General features: G+C 38.1%; 1 protein-coding gene across 3 annotated transcripts in view; it reads right to left on the minus strand.

Moving 5' to 3' along the window:
* The window catches only part of XYLB (xylulokinase), a 145,626-nt gene that overhangs the window by 109,024 nt on the left and 15,024 nt on the right, over nt 1-21,578 (minus strand). For 2 of the 3 annotated variants that reach the window (XM_034759947.1, XM_034759949.1), the window contains 10 exons: nt 20,291-20,371; nt 18,718-18,804; nt 17,114-17,242; nt 15,552-15,617; nt 13,348-13,420; nt 5,494-5,612; nt 4,066-4,147; nt 2,131-2,171; nt 1,584-1,699; nt 667-782 (listed from right to left, as the gene is read on the minus strand). In XM_034759947.1, the coding sequence (XP_034615838.1) occupies nt 667-782; nt 1,584-1,699; nt 2,131-2,171; nt 4,066-4,147; nt 5,494-5,612; nt 13,348-13,420; nt 15,552-15,617; nt 17,114-17,242; nt 18,718-18,804; nt 20,291-20,371 (910 nt within the window). The remainder of the gene's footprint in view (nt 1-666; nt 783-1,583; nt 1,700-2,130; nt 2,172-4,065; nt 4,148-5,493; nt 5,613-13,347; nt 13,421-15,551; nt 15,618-17,113; nt 17,243-18,717; nt 18,805-20,290; nt 20,372-21,578) is intronic. The other variant, XM_034759948.1, reaches the window with a different exon arrangement.

Raw genomic sequence — 21,578 nt, forward strand, 5'->3', positions numbered from 1 at the left:
GGGAAATTTCAACATTTCAAAATTTGTTTTCATGCTGAATCGGGATGAAAAGAAATATTTTCAGAATTTCCTGCTAAAGGAAAAATCTGAAAGGTTTTCATTTTGGAATTTCAAAATTTCATTTTATTTTAGGTTTTTTTCATCTTTATATTTTCATTATTTTACACCATTTCAAGACTACTACTGTCATGACATAATAGTTTAACTATTCTATTTTTTATTTCTTTTAAATCATTATGGGCAACTGCTATTTAGTGCTGATTGAAATCTCTCATCTTTTCTTGATCAAAGTGTCTCCCCTGTTTGTGTAATTATGAAACAGTTTGACACAAAATACAATGTATACAAAGTACACTAAGTGCTTAACTTATTCTCTAGATCAAACTGTGTCCTGTGTGTGTGGTAATGAAACAGTACTATCCCATTTTCAGTTGCCAAGACAGCTTCCAGAATAAGATGCTGGTAGTGGCCACTCAAGACAAAGGCTAAAATGAAAACTGGTCTTCCAACAAAGTAGAATATATCTGGGTACATTTTGGGACTATTTTTCTCCCCTCACTCTGGATTTCTTAACTCTTGGTCTTTATCACCACCCAAGTTTTCACTTCTACCACCTGTGAAATAATGACTGCATCCAAGCAAACTCTACTTTGCTAAGGTTCATACCTAGGTTTCCATTGTTTCCAACAACAGTACATTTTAGGGCTTTGGAGAATTCGTCCCAGGAGCCTGAAGCACAGTCATCTCTGATCCTCTCTCTTATTAGAGAGCCATTCTTAAAACTAAAAACAAACAACAATACTAACTATATATTCAAAAACTGCATTTTCCAAGTCATTTGGACCCTCCCCCACCAGATTATTAAAGAGGATTTTGACACACTAGAGGATTTATACACACAACTTTCACGAACTTTAATGGAACATATATCTAAATTCCTTAGACTGCTTTGAAAGACTCAGTCCAGGGAACCATAAGTCTGTGCAACTGAGGTGGGAGAGACAAAGGTGGCTCCAAACTGTCTCTCCTACTTTGAACTTGGTGCTGCCTAGGGGACAAACTAGAGCAGCCACAGGGCTATCCTAGAGACCATTCCATCAGCTGAATATCATAGGATGATGTGTTCCAGCTACACACCCAGTATGTCTCAGAACAACAGCAGTTCTTCCCCTCTGTGAAAGAGGAATCTCCAGATGTCTCTTTAAGGTACCTTTAAATCCCTTTTGTACTACTAGTGCAAAAGTTACATATTTTGGGTCAAGGAGCTAGCCCCCCAAACCATTACCATTCACGTGATTTCTATTCCTCTAAATTTAATACACTGCCTTAGATTCATGCTCACCAGCCTCAAATTATAGAAAAATGAACCCCAGCCCTACTATTGACACTAGAGCTTATTCCTCACAATTTTGCAGCTCCTGATCCCCAAATTAAATAATGGGGATGTCATAATGTCGATGCAAATGTTGTCATATACTGTACATAATACTGAATTTTTTATTCATTATCATTTTGCAAAGGAAACAAAAAAAATATCTTGTTGACTTCAAATGTAAGAGAAAAATAATATAAAAGGATGTTACCATAAAAGTGCCATATAGGCTTGAGAGTCAACAGGATTGCAGAAAATATGACCTTCTAATGCAGGCGTTGGTTCTTTAATCCAAAGAAACAATGTGTCGCTTGTGCCAAGACTAATCTGGAGAAGAAAATAATTGCAGTGTTATCACATGGAAGGCAATATAGAAATTAAATTAAACCCATTTATTATTACTGCTAATTGTTTTTAAATCACACATTAAGTGAACTGGATTCTTATTATAGCAAGCACTGATTCAGGTTGTCACCCTAATGAAATATGTTCCAGAGATAGAAAGAGATCCAGCGATTTATAAATTTGGGGCATTATCTTAAAAATATTCCATGAGTTTGCTTAAAATCCTACATCCAGCTCCAGGAAAAACTGAAATGAGAATCAGTCTGACTCCAGTACATAGAAAATCAACAGATTCTCTATTTTGGTTTATTGAGGACCTAAGGTTATTGTCCAAGTTACTATTTTACACTCTGTAGTAGCTCTAATTTTATCACAGTGATGTGAACATTTTTCATGAATGTGTATTGACTTACCGCAATGTCCCCTTCTTCAAGTTTCATTCCTGCAAGCGATGCTGAAAACATACGTAAGATACTTCAATTAATAACTAGGCATGCAAAGTAATTATGCTGCACTAGAGATGACATTCTATTCTGTACAGAAAGCCAGCGCAAGGCCCAAGCATAACCTCAAAGTGGACTTAAGTGGTGAGTAGGCCTTGTTCACTTTGGAGACGTTCACCCTAAATACTGAAGTTGGTCATTATAGGGCATCCTAGAATCAAAGGAGTTGGAGATTAAAAATTCTATCATGTCACCTGTTAGTCCACACACTCCCACTTTTCCCCAGTGCAGGATTGTTCTCTATGGTATATTTTCTAGTGTTTTGTTCTCTCAAGTTTTAAATATCTTAGGCCCTGTTTTGGTAAAGTACTTAAACAGACAAGGTACCCTACTGATATCAGTGGGACTATTCACATGCCTAAGTCCTTTGCTGGATTTGAACCTTAGAGAAGGATAGTCTTGTAGTTGAAGTACCCATCTGGGATTCAGGCAGTCTTGGTTCAATTCCTGGCTCTGCAACAGACTTCCTGTGTTACTCTGGGCAAGTCACTTAATCTCCTTCTGTTGCCCATCTATAAAGTGGGGCCAATGACAATCCCTTTTGCCTGACTTGTCCATTTTGACTATAACTCTATCTTTTACTATACGTAAGTACAGTGCCTAGGATAATGAAGCCCCTATCTTGGTTCAGATATGGAAGCACTACTGTAATATAGATGAATAATCATTTAAAAATCTCAAGAAATGGCGCTTCCGCACTCTAGTCCATAGTTTTCAGAACTTCCACAAAACATCCCTAAATTTAGCACATCCTGGACACCAGGGAATTTTGAAGCCCCTGCAATTATCTCTTAATTAGAATTTTAGTAAAGGGCAGCATTAAAATTTCTGCACCCACAAGATTAATGAGGTTTGGAGATTAAAAGAATAAAAACAAACTTTCAAGCACTCTGATGCCTGACCTCCCACTGTCTCTTTCAAGTAAGGCTTACACTGTATCTTGTAGTGACAAAGTTTGTCTTCTGTCACTGTGTTATTCCTTTTTAAAAAACTATGGTATTTATTCTACACAAGTAACCGTCTAAAGCAGTGGTCTCCAAAGTGGGGTGCTTCGTCAGTTCAGGCGGGAGTCCGAGCGGTTTTTGTTGTTGTTTCAGCAAAAATGGTAGAGTCGGCGCGGCAGGGGGTGCGTGCTCAAAAATTTTTTACTGATAGGGGTGCACGATCAAAAAAGTTTGGAGACCACTGGTCTAAAGCATTGAAGTATCATTAATGCAAGTACTAGTGTTATGGACTATTAATGTGAAACTGTGCACTACTTTTAAAGGGTTTGTTTCCTGTTTATAGAATTTTACTTTTAAACCTTTTTTTTTTCAGTTTTTAACAGGTGATTTCTTTTTAAAGGTTTGGGAATTGGTTTATCTTAATTTATATATATGTTTATTTGAACTATGTTTTACCTTCTTCATACTCAGGATTAACAGCCTGATTCTTTGATTAAAGAAAAGTTCTAGTAGTTAGAGTGACTCTCTGATTTCGGTTTCTGCCTTCAGGCTTGGAGGAGAAAATGCAAGTTCTTTAAACAATAGATTTTTCTCAAGCTAAAATGGAAGTGTTCATTGGCAAAGGAAGTTTCTCAGGTGTGGACAAACCAAAACCTAAATTTTCAAGGTGCAATTTAGGTGCACTGTGATTATGAGATGCATTTGGAGTCCATATGCAGTATATATCTCATACAAACTATGTACCTCAGAAGAATCAGTGACAAAGGCGGTTGGAAAAAGGTGCCTGTGTGATATATTCTTTCACCACATATAGATCATCTAAGAATTAATGAGATTTATTCAGTGAAGATGATAATACACAAACACAGAATTATGGAAGCATATTTATTTACTATCTCACCTGGATTGTCCCCGGTAAATGCTACTACTTTACAGTCTGGACTAAACCCATAGCGCTGAATATAATATGGAGAAACAGAGCCCTAGGGAATAAACAACACATGAAGAAAGCTGAAAAGTGCAAATTAATCCCCGAGTGTCAAAGTACGTCTATAACACAGATTTCCAACTGATTCTATAGTACTTCTACAGTAGCTGCAATAATTATTGACATTTGTTTTACACTGCGGTGCTTTAGAAATTTTTGAGCTAACATTTTTGTAAGATACAAACAAGAAAACCTCCTGAAAACATCCTTCAGATTAGATTCTGAAACGGTGAAGACAACAGCAGCATTCTGACTTCAGATCTCCCTCCAGTTATTCACAAAATATACATACACTTATGTTCCACACTCACATACATATATATTAATATTCAAAATTAGATAGGAATACAGATTGATATGCAATCAAAAACACATACACAGTAGTATGCATCACTAGATCAGATGTGATATGAATTTTCATCATCGATTATCTTTTATTTCAAGGGTCGAGGATTCCATTCTTTTACATCTCACCAATAATAAGTAGTAGCAAGAGGAGACTATTCTTTAATGTAAGAGGACACTTAAAATGACTTCTAAAACACTGCTCCAGTTTTCACTGCCAATACCAGAAGACCAGCACTTGGCACTGGAATCACAGCACGCTCCCAGATGGGTCAATCGTATTCACTAGTGCTTATATAGTGGCTGGGTGCCTGCTATCCCCACTCCCACACATGCCCATCTCTCTTTTTGTGGTGCTGATCAGACCAAATTGATCTATTTCAAAAGGTATTCAACCTGATTCGTTTTGGCAATATAACAAAGATATGCTGGGTGAACTGAGGGGCTTTTAATAAACCTGATAATTGATTGAAGTTATTGCATGAGCCCTACAAACTTTATAACTACCATACAGTACTGAACTTGAGAAGCTTGAATGTCAGGCTCTATTTCTTCAGTGTTACTGACTGATAACAAAAGGAATACAGTAAATATCATTCGCTCTTTTAAAGTCAAATAAGTATTTGTGGGTGTGCAAGGAGAGAAAAGAGACTTCTATCATTTGAGCACTGCCAGTGGGGTCACCACAATCTTAGTCTTTGTATCCCCAGCATGCAAAGATTAGAGGAATCTAGTGTTGAAAGTAGTGACAGCTAGCAGCCACAAAAGTAAAGCTTGTGCATCCTTTCAAAGATGTCAGCGCTCCTGCTCTGGAATGCACTTTCACAGCACTCCTGGACATATTAGTCAGCCAGAACAGCTCTGGGGACTACCCCTGGAGCACAGCATCTCCTTGTGAACGTACACCAAGAGGGGCCCCAGCTGTTACACACAGAGCATAGCCCCAAAATCTTCCAATGACATGTTCATCAGCAGTTATCCTCCACTGGCACATACCAATACTGAGCTGGATAGCACAACAGGTCCCAGCTTTTCTTCTAATCCAGGCGCACAAGCATTGAGGCAGGCGGTGGACCATATTTTATCACGAATCTGCAGTAAATTCATTCCAGAACCTATGAGACAACAGTATTCAAACAAGCAATGTAGATCTTGGAACGTAAGAATAGATTAATGAAAAGACAACAGCAGCATTCTGACTTCAGATCTCCCTCCAGTTATTCACAAAATATACATACACTTATGTTCCACTTATGAACTTATGTTTCTAATGAAAAGAAAACAAAATATACTGAATTAGAGGATTTCACCTGCCTAAAGGCAGAAAAGAAACTATAAATAAAAGTGGACGTTTAATACTGAAACGGAATGGTCTCAGCTGAGCAGAGCACAGGGATGTTGTAAAGTTACTGACTCACAGCTCTGTGGTAACTTTCATTTTGGAAAGCGGAAGGGGGCAAGGAATCTTCCACACTGCATAGGGACGGGATATAGTCAAAGTCCTTGCACTCCAACCAGTGATGCTAGACTCCCAAAATAAGTGGGGGGTACAGACATAGACCCTGCAACCCCTCAACATTGGCCAGCAGAAAATGAAGCATATGCTGCACCCAATCAAAGGGTGATGCAGCAATTGCATTTCCTCTGCAGTCGAGGGAATTGTCTCTCAGGCACAATATTGCTAGGGTGACCAGATAGGGGAAAGAAAATATCAGGACACATGGTGAGGCAGAGCATAAAAAAAAAAAAAAAAAAAAAAATTATCGGGACATCTGGTCACCCTAAATATTGCAGGAATTCCTACTAAGGTGGTATGCACCTTTGCGTTGCACCCTATTTGGCTGTGGTTTTAGGCCATCGTTTTGCTGTAACTTATCCTCCCAAGATGCCTGTGAGCTTATGTTTGTATTATCACCCTCCTTTACAAAAGGGGAAATTGATCCAGAGAGGTCATGGCCCAAATTTTAAAAAGTACTATAACCTCTAATTTTGGGTGATACAAGTTTTGAGTGTCCAGTTTTATACATTTAAGACATGATTTTCAGACTTTTTGAATACCTTCAAGTCCATCTGAAGTCAATGAGAGTTGTGGGTGCTCAGCACCTCTAAAAATCAGGTTCACTGTGTGCATTACTGGACACATTTTAAAATTTGGTCTTAATGATTGGCCAAAGCCACATAAGTGAGTCAGTGTCAGAGCCAGGATTAGAGTTGAGGTGACTCTAAATCCGAACCCTGCAGTTAGCACACTAGATTAATCAGGCCTCCTGAATGGCCAGGGCTGCCTCAGTAGCTCATTGCATTCCCCTCTCTGTTTACACTGCTCCAGCTTCTCCTCTAGTTAAAAAGAGCAAACATTTTTAAAACCCATGATTGAGTGAGCACTAACTGTGGAGATGTTGATTACCATCAACTCATTCCCTGCCCTGGTCTAAGATATATTTAATTAGACATGTCACTGTACTTTTAATAACTTGAGGTGAATTCTCTTAACTTAGTAATAATGTTATCCTGGGCTAAGAACACTTTTGCTTTTATATCTAATTAGCCCAGGACCTGTTTATCTCACTGACAGAAACTCAATCATTGTCCAAACTGACTGGGAAATTTGAAACCAATGGAATCTTGTTCAGTGCTACTGACCTTTAGACACTTCAACACATGTAGGGAGAGTGAAACTCACCCTCTGCACAGGGACTGTGAGATCAGGCTGTCCATGGAGTTTTGTGGGGCGGGGGGGGGGGGGAAGGAAATGTAGTCCACCCCTCAACCAACTGGCAGACCACAAGGCTGCAACATGGCCCCTAACCTAAACAATGGGGTAGCCCCTCTGCACCCCTATACAAGTATTTGAGACCATTGGATATGCAAGCACTGAGCTATATGCCACACCCTAGGTTAATTCCTAACAGCCTCTTCTGCTCCAAGCTCTTTCAGGCTACTGAAGAGCCCCCATCCACAGTGCTCATAGGGTGCAGAAATAACCCCCATCCCCACTGCAGCCCCTCTTCCAAAAGCGCTCTCTCTCACTCAGACACACACTCACTCACTCACAGAGGGATTAAGTGGCACAGTGGGACTTGCGCTAGACCTCTGCACTTTGGTGGCATAACATTATATAGAGGTGTCCAACAATGAGTATGTATGGGATATTTACACCAAATAACACACGGTCCAGTGTTAAAACATAACAGTGCCAGGGCTTCAAGAGTGAATGTAGCTTTACAGACAGAGTGTATTATACACTTTTGAGACACTAATTCAGGCCACATAGTAGGAAATTTAGATTACACCTTACCCGAGTTAATGATGTATAAATGAAATTAAATGTATTAAATTCAATCTATCTCATTTCATGCAAATTAAATACACTTAATAAATTATATGCTGGTTAATTTGCCCTATGATTCAGCAGCAGGAATTCAATACAGCACAGCACACTTCCCATGGACAAGAGATGTATTTCTCTTTCCTGTGTCAATCACACCCACCACCACCAAATGCAATAAGTACAACAGGATTTAAACAGACACACGGATATTCCAGCTTTTTCCACGTTCTCTTATAAGGACTATTTTAAAAAAATCAGTCACCACACTCTTCAGGACAAACGACATGCAACACCAGTAGAGGTTCACAAGAGAGACAGAGGGTGCAAGGAGCCTCTTCCCACCACTTAAGGCCCCTGTACTAGGCCAGGGGTTGGCAAGTGGTATGTTTATTCACCCTAATTTAAGGTTTCACGTGCCAGTAATACATTTTAACGTTTTTAGAAAGTCTCTTTCTATAGGTCTATAATATATAACTAAACTATTGTTGTATGTAAAGTAAATAAGGGTTTTAAAATGTTTAAGAAGCTTCATTTAAAATTAAATTAAAATGCAGAGCCCCCAGGACCAGTGGCCAGGATCCGGGCAGTGTGAGTGCCACTGAAAATCAGCTCGCATGCCGCCTTTGGCACGCACGCCATAGGTTGCCTACCCCTGGTCTAAGCATAATGGGAGTCCTTGCACAAGGGCTCTGCAGGGATAGCACAGTGTCTGGACAAACCTAAAAGGGCCAAAGAGGGATGTTTTGTGGAAAAGCTCTATCACACATCTAGCTTCCTAGAGTAAAATGCCAAGTGTCTAAAGGTTTAATTATTCAGTGAGCAATACAATTTTTAAAGAAACATATGGTGATTTTGTGGGTAAATTCTTTATCTGAACCTAGAGACACATTTAATCAGACTTCTCTTATGCCGTTTTGTAAAAGGGCATGACAGTTCCAGTCTTTAAACTCTATCACCATGTGTTTGTATGCAGTTTTCTAGTCCCTTCTATGCAAAATGCAACTGCCAGAGCATTAAAACCTCCCACTTTAATCCTGTTCTATGGACACAGGATGCATAAAATTGATTTTTTTTAATAAAAAAATTGTAAGGTTTATTTAAATCAAATGTCTTTGATTTAAATCATATATAGGTTTCTTTTTAAAAGTAAACCTTTTAAAAATTAAATTTGAAAATTGACAACCCAGGTTAAGGCCTAAAATTACTATAATCTATTAAAATAATTTAAATTAAATATAAAAAGTAATAGTAATCAGTACAGGTCTGCTGCCAAGTTTCAAAGAAAGTCAAACCACAGAACTGGTGGAACCAGAGTTTGTTGAAGTACTAAACCAGCTTTTGACAGCTGAAGCTTCTTCTGCAGGTGCAGTGAGAGTATCTTCTTCGAATCAATTTATTCAACTAGTTCAGTGCAATAACTAGCTTGTTCAAAGTTAAGAAACCAATTGCAAGTTGACAAAAGCAGGAAAGTTTGTTTTCCCCTTCCAGTCTACAAATAAAAACTAGGTGTGAAAGGTTGAAATCTACTGGTTCTAAAATCTTGAAGGACATGGTGACTAGAAACAATCAGTTCAGTTAATTCATTACAGATAATACTTCCTTTGTATAATAAATCAGATACTTTTGAATACAAAACATATTCTGATAAACTTTTTGATCACTTTTTACTTTATATCCAGCACATTTAAGGTAGTTTTATTTAATAAATAAAAAATTAAAATGCTGCTTTTGAGCATTTTAATTTAATTGCATTTCCATCCAAATAAAAGCTTGATACAAATCACAAATAAAAAAAATAATCTACTAGTTAATAAGAAATGCATCATTCACGATTTTCTACCATAACAAAAAAGAAACAACTAAGAATTTGAATAAATGTGTTAACTTATATAGTTTAAATAAATTTGTATAGGTATAGTGTATCCGCCTTGTTAGCAAAAAGAAGCAACAAATTTAGTATAAAGGCTGTATATAGTTGCAAATCAACACACTAAAAATCAACATGCTCTAATAAAAATCACACTTTCTTTAGGCAAATAACTAAAGTATAAATGTAAAACACAACTAAAATTGAGTATTTATAACAAGGTTTTCCGCTTACTGATGTAAATCATAATTAAAATGGATGATTTAAAGTGTTTTGATTTCATAGAATGTCAGGTTGGAGGGGACCTCAGGAGGTCATCTAGTCCAACCCCCTGCTCAAAGCAGGACCAATCCCCAGACAGATTTTTACCCCAGTTCCCTAAATGGCCTCCTCCAGGATTGAACTCACAACCCTGGGTTTAGCAGGCCAATGCTCAAACCACCGAGCTCTCTCTGTATGGACATAGCATTATTTATTGAATGTCAAATAGCTTTCATATATATATTATATGCTCTGACAGTGTTCACAACACCACAAAGCCAATTAGATGGGCAAAACACCAACCTTTGCAATTCACTCTGAGCTCCTACAATGAAAAGATGATGATTCAATTCCCTTGGGCCACCAATTGCTAATAAATGTTCAGATATTTCTATACTACTCAAGGGTGAAAGGATCATTTAATTTACCTTCCCATTCAGAACCTGGTTGAGAAAATGTAAAAAATATTTTAAATGAGCTATTAACCTATTGGAGCCTATAGGGAGAAATTAATATTTTACTTATATCTACCTTTACATATAAAAGACAGGTAGAATACACATACCTTCCTACATATTCATCTAGATGGCAGTCTAAAGATTGCCAGTACTCCAAGGGTTAAAATCAAGGTGAGTCAAGCCATACAAAGCAAAGCCAGATCTTTGACCTATCACTTCATATGGACACACACTCAACAACAAATGGATTCAATATCGGAGGTCATGGTTCAATGATTGAGAAGAGGATCCATATGTGGATGGAAGGGATTCAGGATCTCATTGCAAGCATCATTGATTGGTAGCTCAAGATGATCAAGAAGTACAGTCAGGATCAGCAAATATTAATTACTGATGCAAAAAAGCCTAAATGATTCAACACTGGGGGAAAAAAACAAAGTTCTATTACAAAGGGCAAAAAGACATCGCCTAATTGGATTTATTAATGGACTAAGTGAAAAAAATATCCAGTGATCAATATTGTAAAACATATATGTGTGTATTTGTATAGTGTATTTGTGTCGAAGCTCTCTTCTTGGTTTCTTGGTGAGTCAAATTCGTAGCTCGTATATCACTATTGGCACCAACAGAGCTACACCAGGATGAATTTAGGCCAACATGCTTCCTCTTGACAAAGGCCTTAATTTAGTATGTTCTTCTTTGGTAGAACATAAACAAGTATGCTAAGCTATGGTGTGCCTAAGGTACTTACAAAACATTTCAAAACATAAAAGCCTCTCCATGTCAAGAGCTGAGTAGCTGTTCTTTAATGTGTTGTTTTTTTTTTTAAAAGTAACAATGCCTCAAGGTGACACACTCAAGTATTTTAGGTCCCAAATGTATCTTACTTTTAACATCTGCACAACATACATGGAAATTGTTCCTCATTTCCCACAGTGTAGTTAATTTTTTTTAATCAAGCAAGCAAGTGTGTTCTGCTGCTTATGGATAGCGAGTCATGCCTTATGAGACTGGGTTTTAAAAAGGAAAAAATTTAAATTGGAGTAAGTAACATTTCCTAGTGTAATCTACAACTTTAAAGACATAAGTTGTTTAGTCCTCTAGTGTAACTTGAGGGGTCTTTTAAAGCCTATGTGACCTGAAGTTAAACCTACAGAAATGAAGAATAGAGGTCTATTATATGAACATTATTTTGAGAGATGTATTTCCAAATGCAATATACAAAGAGATCAAGTGAACTGCAGGAAATTGTACAAGATGAGAAAATAACAGGCTTTTGTAATCAGCAGCAAAATAACTATTGCATAATAATTATTTTTTATTACTGGAATTAGAATGATCTCCCATTATGTTAATGGAAGACAAGGGAATGGAAGACAAAATGTAACTTAAATAATACATGATCTTCGGTCTAGTAAAGACTAGCACTGTAATGTCTTACTTCACTCTCTCATCTTCTTCACACAAAGATTTAATAAATGTTATATCCTCAGGACTGAATATTTACTCTAGATATTTAAATGTCCAGAGGAACAACAAAATTAGAAGGGCACCATATGTGTAAGTTAGAGCTGGTTAGAATGCTATATGTTATCTGTGAAAAATTTCAAATGAAACAAAATATTTCCCATTTTGGTCAAAGTTTTCCACAAAATGTTTTGGTTTTTTGACTAAACCAAAAAACATTTCCATTTCAAAAACCGAAAAAGTTGTTTTTCCTCCCTATTTTCTCTCTCTGAAAATAGTTTTCAAAAATCAAACCATTTTAGTTTTTCATTGAAAAACAAATGGAAAATTTCAACCAAAATTAAAATTTTCTTTTCGTTTAAAAAGTCATTTTTTCCACACACACAAAAATCCCAAAGAGTTTTGACCAGCTTTAGTTTAAGTACAGTATGTTGGGGTTGATTCTCCTAAGTGCTGAGGTGCTCTGTGAGGGACTAAGCACCCTCAATTCCCAATAAAGTCAATGGGTTGCACTTGCTGACTATCCATAACCTGCACTAAAGATCATGGGAGTGATAGGTGCTCAGAATCTTTCAGGATTTAGCCCATTGGGAAAGATGATGTAGACCTACAAAAATTATTACTGAAGCTTACTTAAACTTAAAGGTAACCTGCAAAGAAAAAGGTAATTGGGCTAGTCACCTTTTTGCCTGTATTATGACGCAAAAGGCCTGTTTTGTTCTTATTTATTTTTGCTGATTTTTCTCTTTAAATTAGCAATTAAGACCCTGTCTTGGCTCACTTTGATGACTGAAAAAATACCAAGACAATGTCATCACAAGAAAGTGATGACATCAAGCAATCAAAAAGGGAAGGGATTTTTTACTTAGATAAATAAAAGGGTTTTAAACAGTTTGCTTTAGTTAACACCTATTTAACAACATCAGCTAATAAACATTTTGGAGAAAGGATGTTTGTGTTATAAATTTGTCCACCAATTAAAATGAGAAAGCTCATATACATGTTGTGAGATCCAATCCAAACGACGGAAGAATAGAAATATCAGGAATGTCAAGTCTAAGACAACAAAAAGCAAAATTATAACTTTGACAGACATTTCATACATTCTTAATACATCATAAAGCAGAAAAATAAAGTGCACAAATCCATTTTTGTAAAAACCTTTGAGGGATTCTGTAAGAAAGTGGAGGTTAGAAAGAGAGAGTGAGTTTGAGTGTGAGTTTGTGTGTGTGTGTGTGCGCGCGCGCACGCACATGCATGTATGCACATGTGGACAAAGGACTGACAGAATTAAGATGAACACTAAAATGGGAATAATGAATTCAGTGCAGAGCCACAAGTTTACATACACTCATCATCAGAGCATTAAGGCTTGAACATCTTGCCCCTTTTCTACTCATGATGGGAAGACAAAAGAAACTCCCATGCTAGACTGTCCCCACCGAAAAAGAAGAGACAACACTTACCATCACAATAATCGATGGGTGCATAAGCACTTAGAAAAAGGGATGCTGCAAAGCTACTAACCACAGAGATTCTCTGAAACAAAAAGATAACATGAGATAGTAACTCCCGTCAACATTCATGCCAAAGCAACTGCAGTTTGAGTAAATGAAAGAGACAAAATATTAATAAAATCTCAGCAATGGGTACTGTCTACCAGAAATAGTAGTTTATCAAGGATTATCCAGTAAAATTTTCCTTCCTGGGCTTATAGAAGACATCCATATAAAAAGGTACCTTATAATAAAAGCTTTTAATAGCTTTTAGCTCTGAAACATACAAAATATACACAATATATTAGCGTATTCTGCCTTAGCATGAATTACTGCACAGCCATGATGTATCCAAGGGCCACAATTTAATAAAAGGAAGTCTGCATACAAAAAAGCAGAGAGGCGGAAAAATCAAAGCATGGATGACAGCACAGAAACCATACCGACAACATCCATCAGTGAATCCAAAGGGAAACCAAAGCTAAACAAGGAATAGATCTTACAAACTTCTGCTGCCTCTTCCGAGAGACTCTTCCATCACCCCTACATGGGCTCTTGTCTTCCTGAGTCCATCAACTTCTTCCTAAGTCAGGCAACATAGATCACCCCTGCAGTTAGCCCTCTGACAGCCATCAACTATGCATTGCAACACTACCTGCTACTATACCACAAACTAACTGCTCAGAGATAGATTGTAGATGGAATCATAAGGATGGTAGGCTTTAATGACCCTCTATCTCTTTTTGAGGCTCTACCCAGGGACACATCCCAACATGGCTGAGGAACACAGGCCCTGCCCTTCCTAGTGCTCCAAAGGACACTAGCTGCCTGAAAGAGAATGAGGAGTGTTGGGTTAAAGGTTGGTTCTGGCTCAACTCTATAAATCAGCCAGCAAAACAGGCTGGCACAGTGGAGGGAACGCACTGCATCCTCTATAAAGTAGTGAGCTGCCAAGCTAGTGTGTGCTGCTGGAGGGTCCTCAAGCGGAATTCTTACCAAGACAGAATTCCTCCTGGGGGCTCTGGTTGTAATATGGCACTGCCACATTCCTTTCAGCATAACTGGGGAAGCCAAAGTTACAATCTAGTCCTCAGCCTCTAGACCCACTCTGATCAAGGGCTCACATTGCAACGATCCCAGTTTAATTCACTTCTGTATTTGATCTTAAATTTGTGACCAGAATATATAGTCTGTCTTCTATCCATTCCACTCCACCCCACACTAGAATAAGGGGTGTCACAATAACATTCATGCAAATACAGACAGAACAATATTAAAGAAAATATTTCTTTATAAAGCATATAGTGAACCTGTGAGACTTACTGCTGCAGGAAGTCAACTGGTCCATATTGGTAATAGATTTTAAAAGCCCTGGAAATTTTATCAAGTGCAGTAATAAATGCCAAAACAGAAGTCTCAGACAGATCTCATGCTTCAGGGTGTATGTTCTTCCCTCACGTACAGCACTGCCTACATGCATTACAGGGGTTTATCATCTTGCTCTGAAGCATGGAGTAATCAATCACTGCTTGAGGCAGAACATCAGATTTTCAGCCTTGAGCAGTTAAAATAATAATTGTGATTGTTGATTTCTGAAATGTCAATAAAAAAGGAAACTTTCGTTTGAAATATGTAATTTATTTTATAATTATAGAGATCAAAATAACTTTCAAGGGCCAATTTGTTAAAAAGGGCTCAACTCAACCTCCAGTTTTTCCTGGGTAACGCTGCCTGGCACCTGTTTTGCATCAGCAAACATTGCACTGATGCATGCAAATAGCTGTTCTGTGGGTGTATCAACTGTGCATACTCACTTGTTTGTGTGAGCAAATGTGGTAATACCCGCACAAACTGGTGCAAATGCAATTTTGTGCAGGCAAAATTAAGGCCTATTTTTTAAAAACTTCAATTCAAAATGTTGTGACTCAGAAATATTCACAATGTTAAATGCATCATTCTAAAAGGATTTGATATTTGATTTTCATCTGCCAAATAAATGACAATTAAAAAAAACAGACCCACTTTATAAAAGCATTACCTATTTTGCATTATGAAAACTAATTCAATAAACAAAATGTATTTCTTTTTAGCAAAAACTTTTTTTATATTTCCTTAAAAAATTTAAAAAGATTTTCAATTGTGATTTCCAGTAAGTGGACTGAAGTTGAGCCAACCTCAGTTTGTGCGTAGACCTCAGGATTCTGGCTGTAAATCTTTGCTATCTGGTTTCCTGTAAAACGCTGAGAAAGAAATGCAAATGCTTAGGAATACAAACACTAAATGGAGTCAATAATCATTAACTCTGTGTAATGAGTTCAGTACATTGCACTTTGGATATTTAATTTGCCTGATGCATGATGAAAGTCAGTGCACAGCAGGCAATCTGCACTAAACAGGCTATAATGCATAGTCTCATTATGAGAATTTTGCTCACCTTTTGGAAAAAGGCTGTGAAAAAGCATTACTATCCATAATTTATGTTTCAGAAATGACAGTTCAATGGAATGAATCACACTGATTACATACAGAAGAACCCAATACAACACAAACATTGGCCTCCAAAGCCTTAAAAGGTTCCCAACTTATACAACTCTGTATGGGTGGGGTAAATGGGGGACAGGATGTTTCAAGCCAGAAATAACTAATGGCTAAGGAATAATTATTTCTCATCTATGTATTAAATCATATAAAAGAAAAATGCTTAAGATACTGAACTTTTTTTAAGTTAATTCATTGCCTATTATAAGTTAAAAAGAAACATTTTGCACTGTTTAAAGTTTCATTTCAACCCAAATGAGCATACACTCTGCACAACAATGCCAGCAGCAGTGCAGAAGTAAGGGATTACTTCAGATTACAAGTGATGAGTGGGGGAGACATAACAAATTCCGTGAATGGTAATGGGGGGCACAACTGGAAAAGTTTGCGCACCACTGGTCTAAAAGACTCCTCTCACTCCATGACATATTGTCACAATTGTGGTAGGAGAAGGTGCCTGATCTGAAGCCCCATTGCAATAAAAAGGGTGGGGTGATGGGGCATTCTCTGTTATGGCCGTGGACTTTGGAACTCACTTATCCCCCAGATCCACAAAAAGTCTCAGTTTGTTAGCCTCCATGGAGCACTGGAAGGTCCATTTTTATTCCCTTACATATGAAGAGATGGGTGTTGGGTAGGACTGGATAGTGGTGTTGCTGGGCTCGGATGTCTTGTTTAGAGATGTTTATTAATTTAACTAAAATTAAATTTAGAAACACTCTGTAATATGTTTTATTACTGTGGGCATCTGCATGAAAGCAAAAATTGAAATTAATCTGCTCCTGCATCTTTTTCCTCACTTAAACTCAGAGACAGGTCCTATACTTAGCATAGCTCCATCAGCTGAGAATCTGACCCACAGAATTACAGAAGTAATTTACAGTAATAATTCATCCAGTCACTCTTTCTGCCAATTCAAGTTTGCTTCATACAATGCATTTTCTAGTGCTTTGACTTGTCTAATTTTACAACTCCCAAGCAATAGAACATCACCCCTTCCTTTGTGAGGCTATTCCAAAGCCCCATACATTTCACTGCCAGACAGTTTTTGTCAATATTCAGACTGAACTTAACTTTTCATAAGTTTCAGCCCCATACTGATATCACACTTAGTGGCTGTGGACACTATTTTCTAAGTTTGCAATGAGGTACCAGTGACTCTATAAGAACTTTCATTCTTTCCTCCTCCAGTTCTCACCTCGCATGCTCGTGAACCAGTGATATTAGCTAGGTGCTGTGCCCCTCCAACAGCTTTCTCAAGAGATAAGCACTGGGTAGTAGTACTAGAATCCATCCAGACAGGGCTGTCACTGACAGAAAAACAAGCCTGGGGAAAAAAATAAATCATCAAAAAGATTATTACTCCAGGAGGGACTTTCACACTAATGACCAAATCCTGAGAAGGTACCTCTGCCTATATTAGGCCCAAATACAATAGAACAGAAGAATGAACATAGTGGGTTACACCAAGGGCAATTCTAGCCCGGTATCCTGTCTTCTGACAGTGGCCAATGCCAGATGCTTCAAAGGGAATGTACAGAACAGGGCAATTATCAAATGATCCATCCCCTGAGGTTATCATCCAGTACTAGCATCTGGCAGTTAGAGGCTTACAGCATGTTAGAGGACACCAAGAACATGCACATGGAAATGCCACACTGTTGCGCTGGAGATCCCCCACTGTCAGACTCTACACCCATCTACAATCCATATAAGCCAGCATGTTGGAGAGACAGCCAGTGGATTTGCAAACAGTGTGAAAACCCCAGGCCAAACCTCATGTTGGAGAGAAGAAGCAAGCTGTAGCTGCCACTCTTTTATGTATCTTGCAGTAGCTAGCCATGGGACAGCTATGCAGGTTACCAGGCCCTGAAGCAGATGCTGGGGCTAAGGATTCCATTCCTGGGCTCTGCTTTACTTCATCACAGTTCTCTCACAGCATAGTCCTTTTGTTCCAGTTTTCAGGATTTATCCCTATGGATAACTACTGTTGTTCTTATTGGGGTTGTACTGACATTGTTGTCTCCAATGACTAGTTATGGTCTTTTGGGAATTCTTCACGTGACACTCAGACCACCACTATGCAGTATTTTAACCCAGTCCCCAGGAGTTCTTCAAATGTTCATTGCAGACAATATTTTCATTCGGGAATCCGGATATACAGATTTAAGATTTGAATAGACCAGTTGTACAGACGTCTTCTTCAAATGTTTAAAAGTTCTCTCTGATCTCAAGGTGGGAAAGGCTGGTTTCAAGATGTAACTTGAATGTAGAGGACTTCAATAGACAAACAGACCACTACTTTGCTTATATCTTTAAAGGAGAAGGCTTTTCAAATCTATGTCCACAAGCCACAAAACAACCCCAAGCAGTCACTCTGTGCACAGGAACTCCTAGGACCATAGTTTGAACTTCAGCGATAAGTCTATCCTGTTTCACATAAGTATTCTTGCTAATAAAATCTTGTGAGCTGAATGGGAAATCAGATCTAAACATATTATCCATAATGGCAAAGATGTTTAAAAAAAATATTAAGCTTTATAAAACAACAAACAGACCACTTGTCACACATTCTGGTGCTCACTGGGCGCTGCATGTTTTAACAAAATTGCATGCTGTCATGCCGGGGGAAGATGAAATACTGAACCCCCTGGGATAAAGGGGAAAAAATGTATACTGCAGTGGCTTCTAACACAAACAGGCAACGGGAATATTTTGGAAGGAAAAAAGCAACTGTTCAGTGTCAGAAAGAGGAGTGTGTGTGCTCACTCTCCCTTCTAAGCTCTTCATTGCATATATTACCTTTAGTAACTGATGTAAAGGAAGATCAGGTGATAAATTCTTTAAAATTTGGCTGGCTCCTTCTTTCCAATACACGCTTCCATGCTGCTGTAGAGGACATAAATTTTTAAATTAAAGATGGCCCCCAGGATGTCAAATACAGATTCCGATCTGGATTTCAAACATTAAATGGAGGAGAACCATGTCCAAAGTGGGACACAGATTTATTGATTAACTAATGCATTAAACAATTCACCTTTTTTGGAGACATCCAGGCCAATTAGATCATTTAATTACAGTTCAAGAATGAGCAATGTATGTGCCAAATCATCAAATACAGGAGTTTATCTGGCAAAAATGTAGACTATTAACTAAAGCAGCATCTAGGGGACACTACTATAATATTGCTAGTTGCAGCTATTGCCTTACCCAAGGATTCTACCATAGAAGGGCATCTATAAAGTGCAGTCAGGGTTCCACTGAATGACTTTCTGTCATTTTGGGCCCAACACACAGGGTTAGACTCTTTGTCTTCTGATTAAAGCAGAGAAGTGGGAATCAGAATGCCTGAGTTCTTTAATCATATTCAAGGTACTTTGTCTGCCATTAATTCACTGTGTAACCCAGAGCAAGACCCTTAGGCACCACTAATTTGGGGTATTCAACTTGAAACATATAGCCCCTGATTCCCTGAGCATCCAAACCTTTAACTGAAGTCAATGAAATGGCAAGAGTTCAGCACCTCTGTTTAACCAGTCCTAGGAGTTTAAAGCTGAGCAATTGACAACAGAGACACCAAAAATTAGTGGACACTTTTGATAATGTCTGCCTTAATCTCTCTGCACTTCACTTTACACAACTGCAAAATGGGTCTAAGACTTGCTTGCCTCACAGGCATGGCGTGAGGCTTAATTGGTGAATGAATGTCTAAGTGCTTTGACATCTTCAGAAGAAAGGCACTGTGCAATATAGGCTAAATTAGAGAAGCCCTACACAAGTGCCTCAGCAAGAGGCAACATTTACACACAAGGCAGCCATCATTTGGTTTCCATTATTCCTGAGGATGCCTGGTGCACCACCCAGCAAATGAAGAGCTCTGATGAGAGGGATGCTTGCTACACCTTGAATAGATTTTGCATGTTCAGTTCTTCACTATGTATATTCCCCTCTCCTTAAGTGCCTGTGAAACAATCTTGCAGACACAGCTGCTCAAACTCCCCCTCCATCTCCAAACATGGCTCAAGTTTACAAAACCATAATAGAGCCCCGTAAGTGTGAAGAATTTAAATGACATGAAACCATCAAGTTGTACACACCTAGTCTATGTAACCATACTGTTATCCTTGTCCTCTCTGTCCTATTCTCTTCTTCCAGTTGTATACAAGTTACATCTTGTATTAAATTAGCTTTTAAGTTCTTCAGGCAGAATCTGTCTCTTATTATGTATTTGTACGGTGTCTGGTACAATGAAACTTTGATCGTAATTGAGGCCTTTAGATGCTATTATAATACTACTAAATAATAAGTATCATTATTCCTTAAATACTCTGTTGAGGACATACAATATGACTGATTTTTCCCTTTAAAAACTAACCTGTCCAGCCCCAGAAAAAGCTCTCACATGAGAGAAGTTAAAGCCAGAAGACTTCATCTTTTCCAAGATCATATCCAGAGCCTACAAGAACAAACAGAATCAAGAGTGATTGTAATGAGCTACCAAATTATGCATACTCACAGTCCTCAGAATTAAATTGTAAGTATCTGTCATCACTGATAAGGGTTCAGTAATAGATAATGAAAAATTAGCTAATGACTAGGGATTTTTTGAGAAATTGAATAAATTACTTTATTAAGCAGGAGCCCATTTTAAAAAAGGGAACTACAGAAAAAAATTCTTCAAACAGGTTGAATCACAAAGGACAAATCATTAGATCTTGGCTCTTTTTTTGGTCTTCATCGGGTTCCAATATATTAAAGAGACATTGTTGAGGTTGACAGGTGCAAAATGGAACAATTTATTTTGTTCTTACATTTGGAAAACCCATGGAATTCTTTGTGGGGCAAGGTCCAATCTTGGAAGATGCTGAGCATCCTCAACTCCCACTGATTTCAATGGGAGCTATGGACATTCAGCACCTCTGAAATTCAGATGATTTATTCAGATGGCTAAATATGGATTTAAATGCTTAACCTTTAGACACTCAAGTCTGAAAATTTTGCTCTTGCCATGAGATTTTCAAAGGACACTCTGAAATAACTTAGGACCAAAAATTAATCTACCTTTACACAATCATTGCTGTGACCTAGATTTTGTCACCCTTACTCACGACTTCACTAGACAAGTTGCCTTACTAGGACTACTTACATAGTAAGATTCTACTCAATGTGAATACGCGGTACAGAATCTGGACCTACATGAGTAATTTTCTCTGGATCGTGAATATATGTTTTTAGAATACAAAAGGAAACCATCAGTATTTTAAGCTAAATATTTTCTACCAATATCATAAAGGGCCTGCACTACAAAGTTTTATGATCAGCCGCTGCAGAACCAGCCAGCAGAGGGAAACAAAACCTGGCTAATAAATCTTATTCTCAGAGGATGAAATTAACTCTGATGTTGCACAAACAAAGAAGTAAACAAAGCAAAGCCAAACTGGCTCCTCTTCCACATGAAACAAAGGCCTGGTCCACACTAACCCTCCACTTCAAACTAAGGTACACAAATTCAGCTACGTTATTAACGTAGCTGAATTCGAAGTACCTTAGCTCGAACTTACCGCGGGTCCAGATGCAGCAGGCAGGCTCCCCCGTCGATGCCGCGTACTCCTCTCGCTGAGCTGGAGTACCGGCGTCGACGGCGAGCACTTCCGGGATCGATC

Source organism: Trachemys scripta, chromosome 2, assembly GCF_013100865.1.
Source record: "Trachemys scripta elegans isolate TJP31775 chromosome 2, CAS_Tse_1.0, whole genome shotgun sequence".
Classification (NCBI taxonomy): Eukaryota; Metazoa; Chordata; order Testudines; family Emydidae; genus Trachemys; species Trachemys scripta.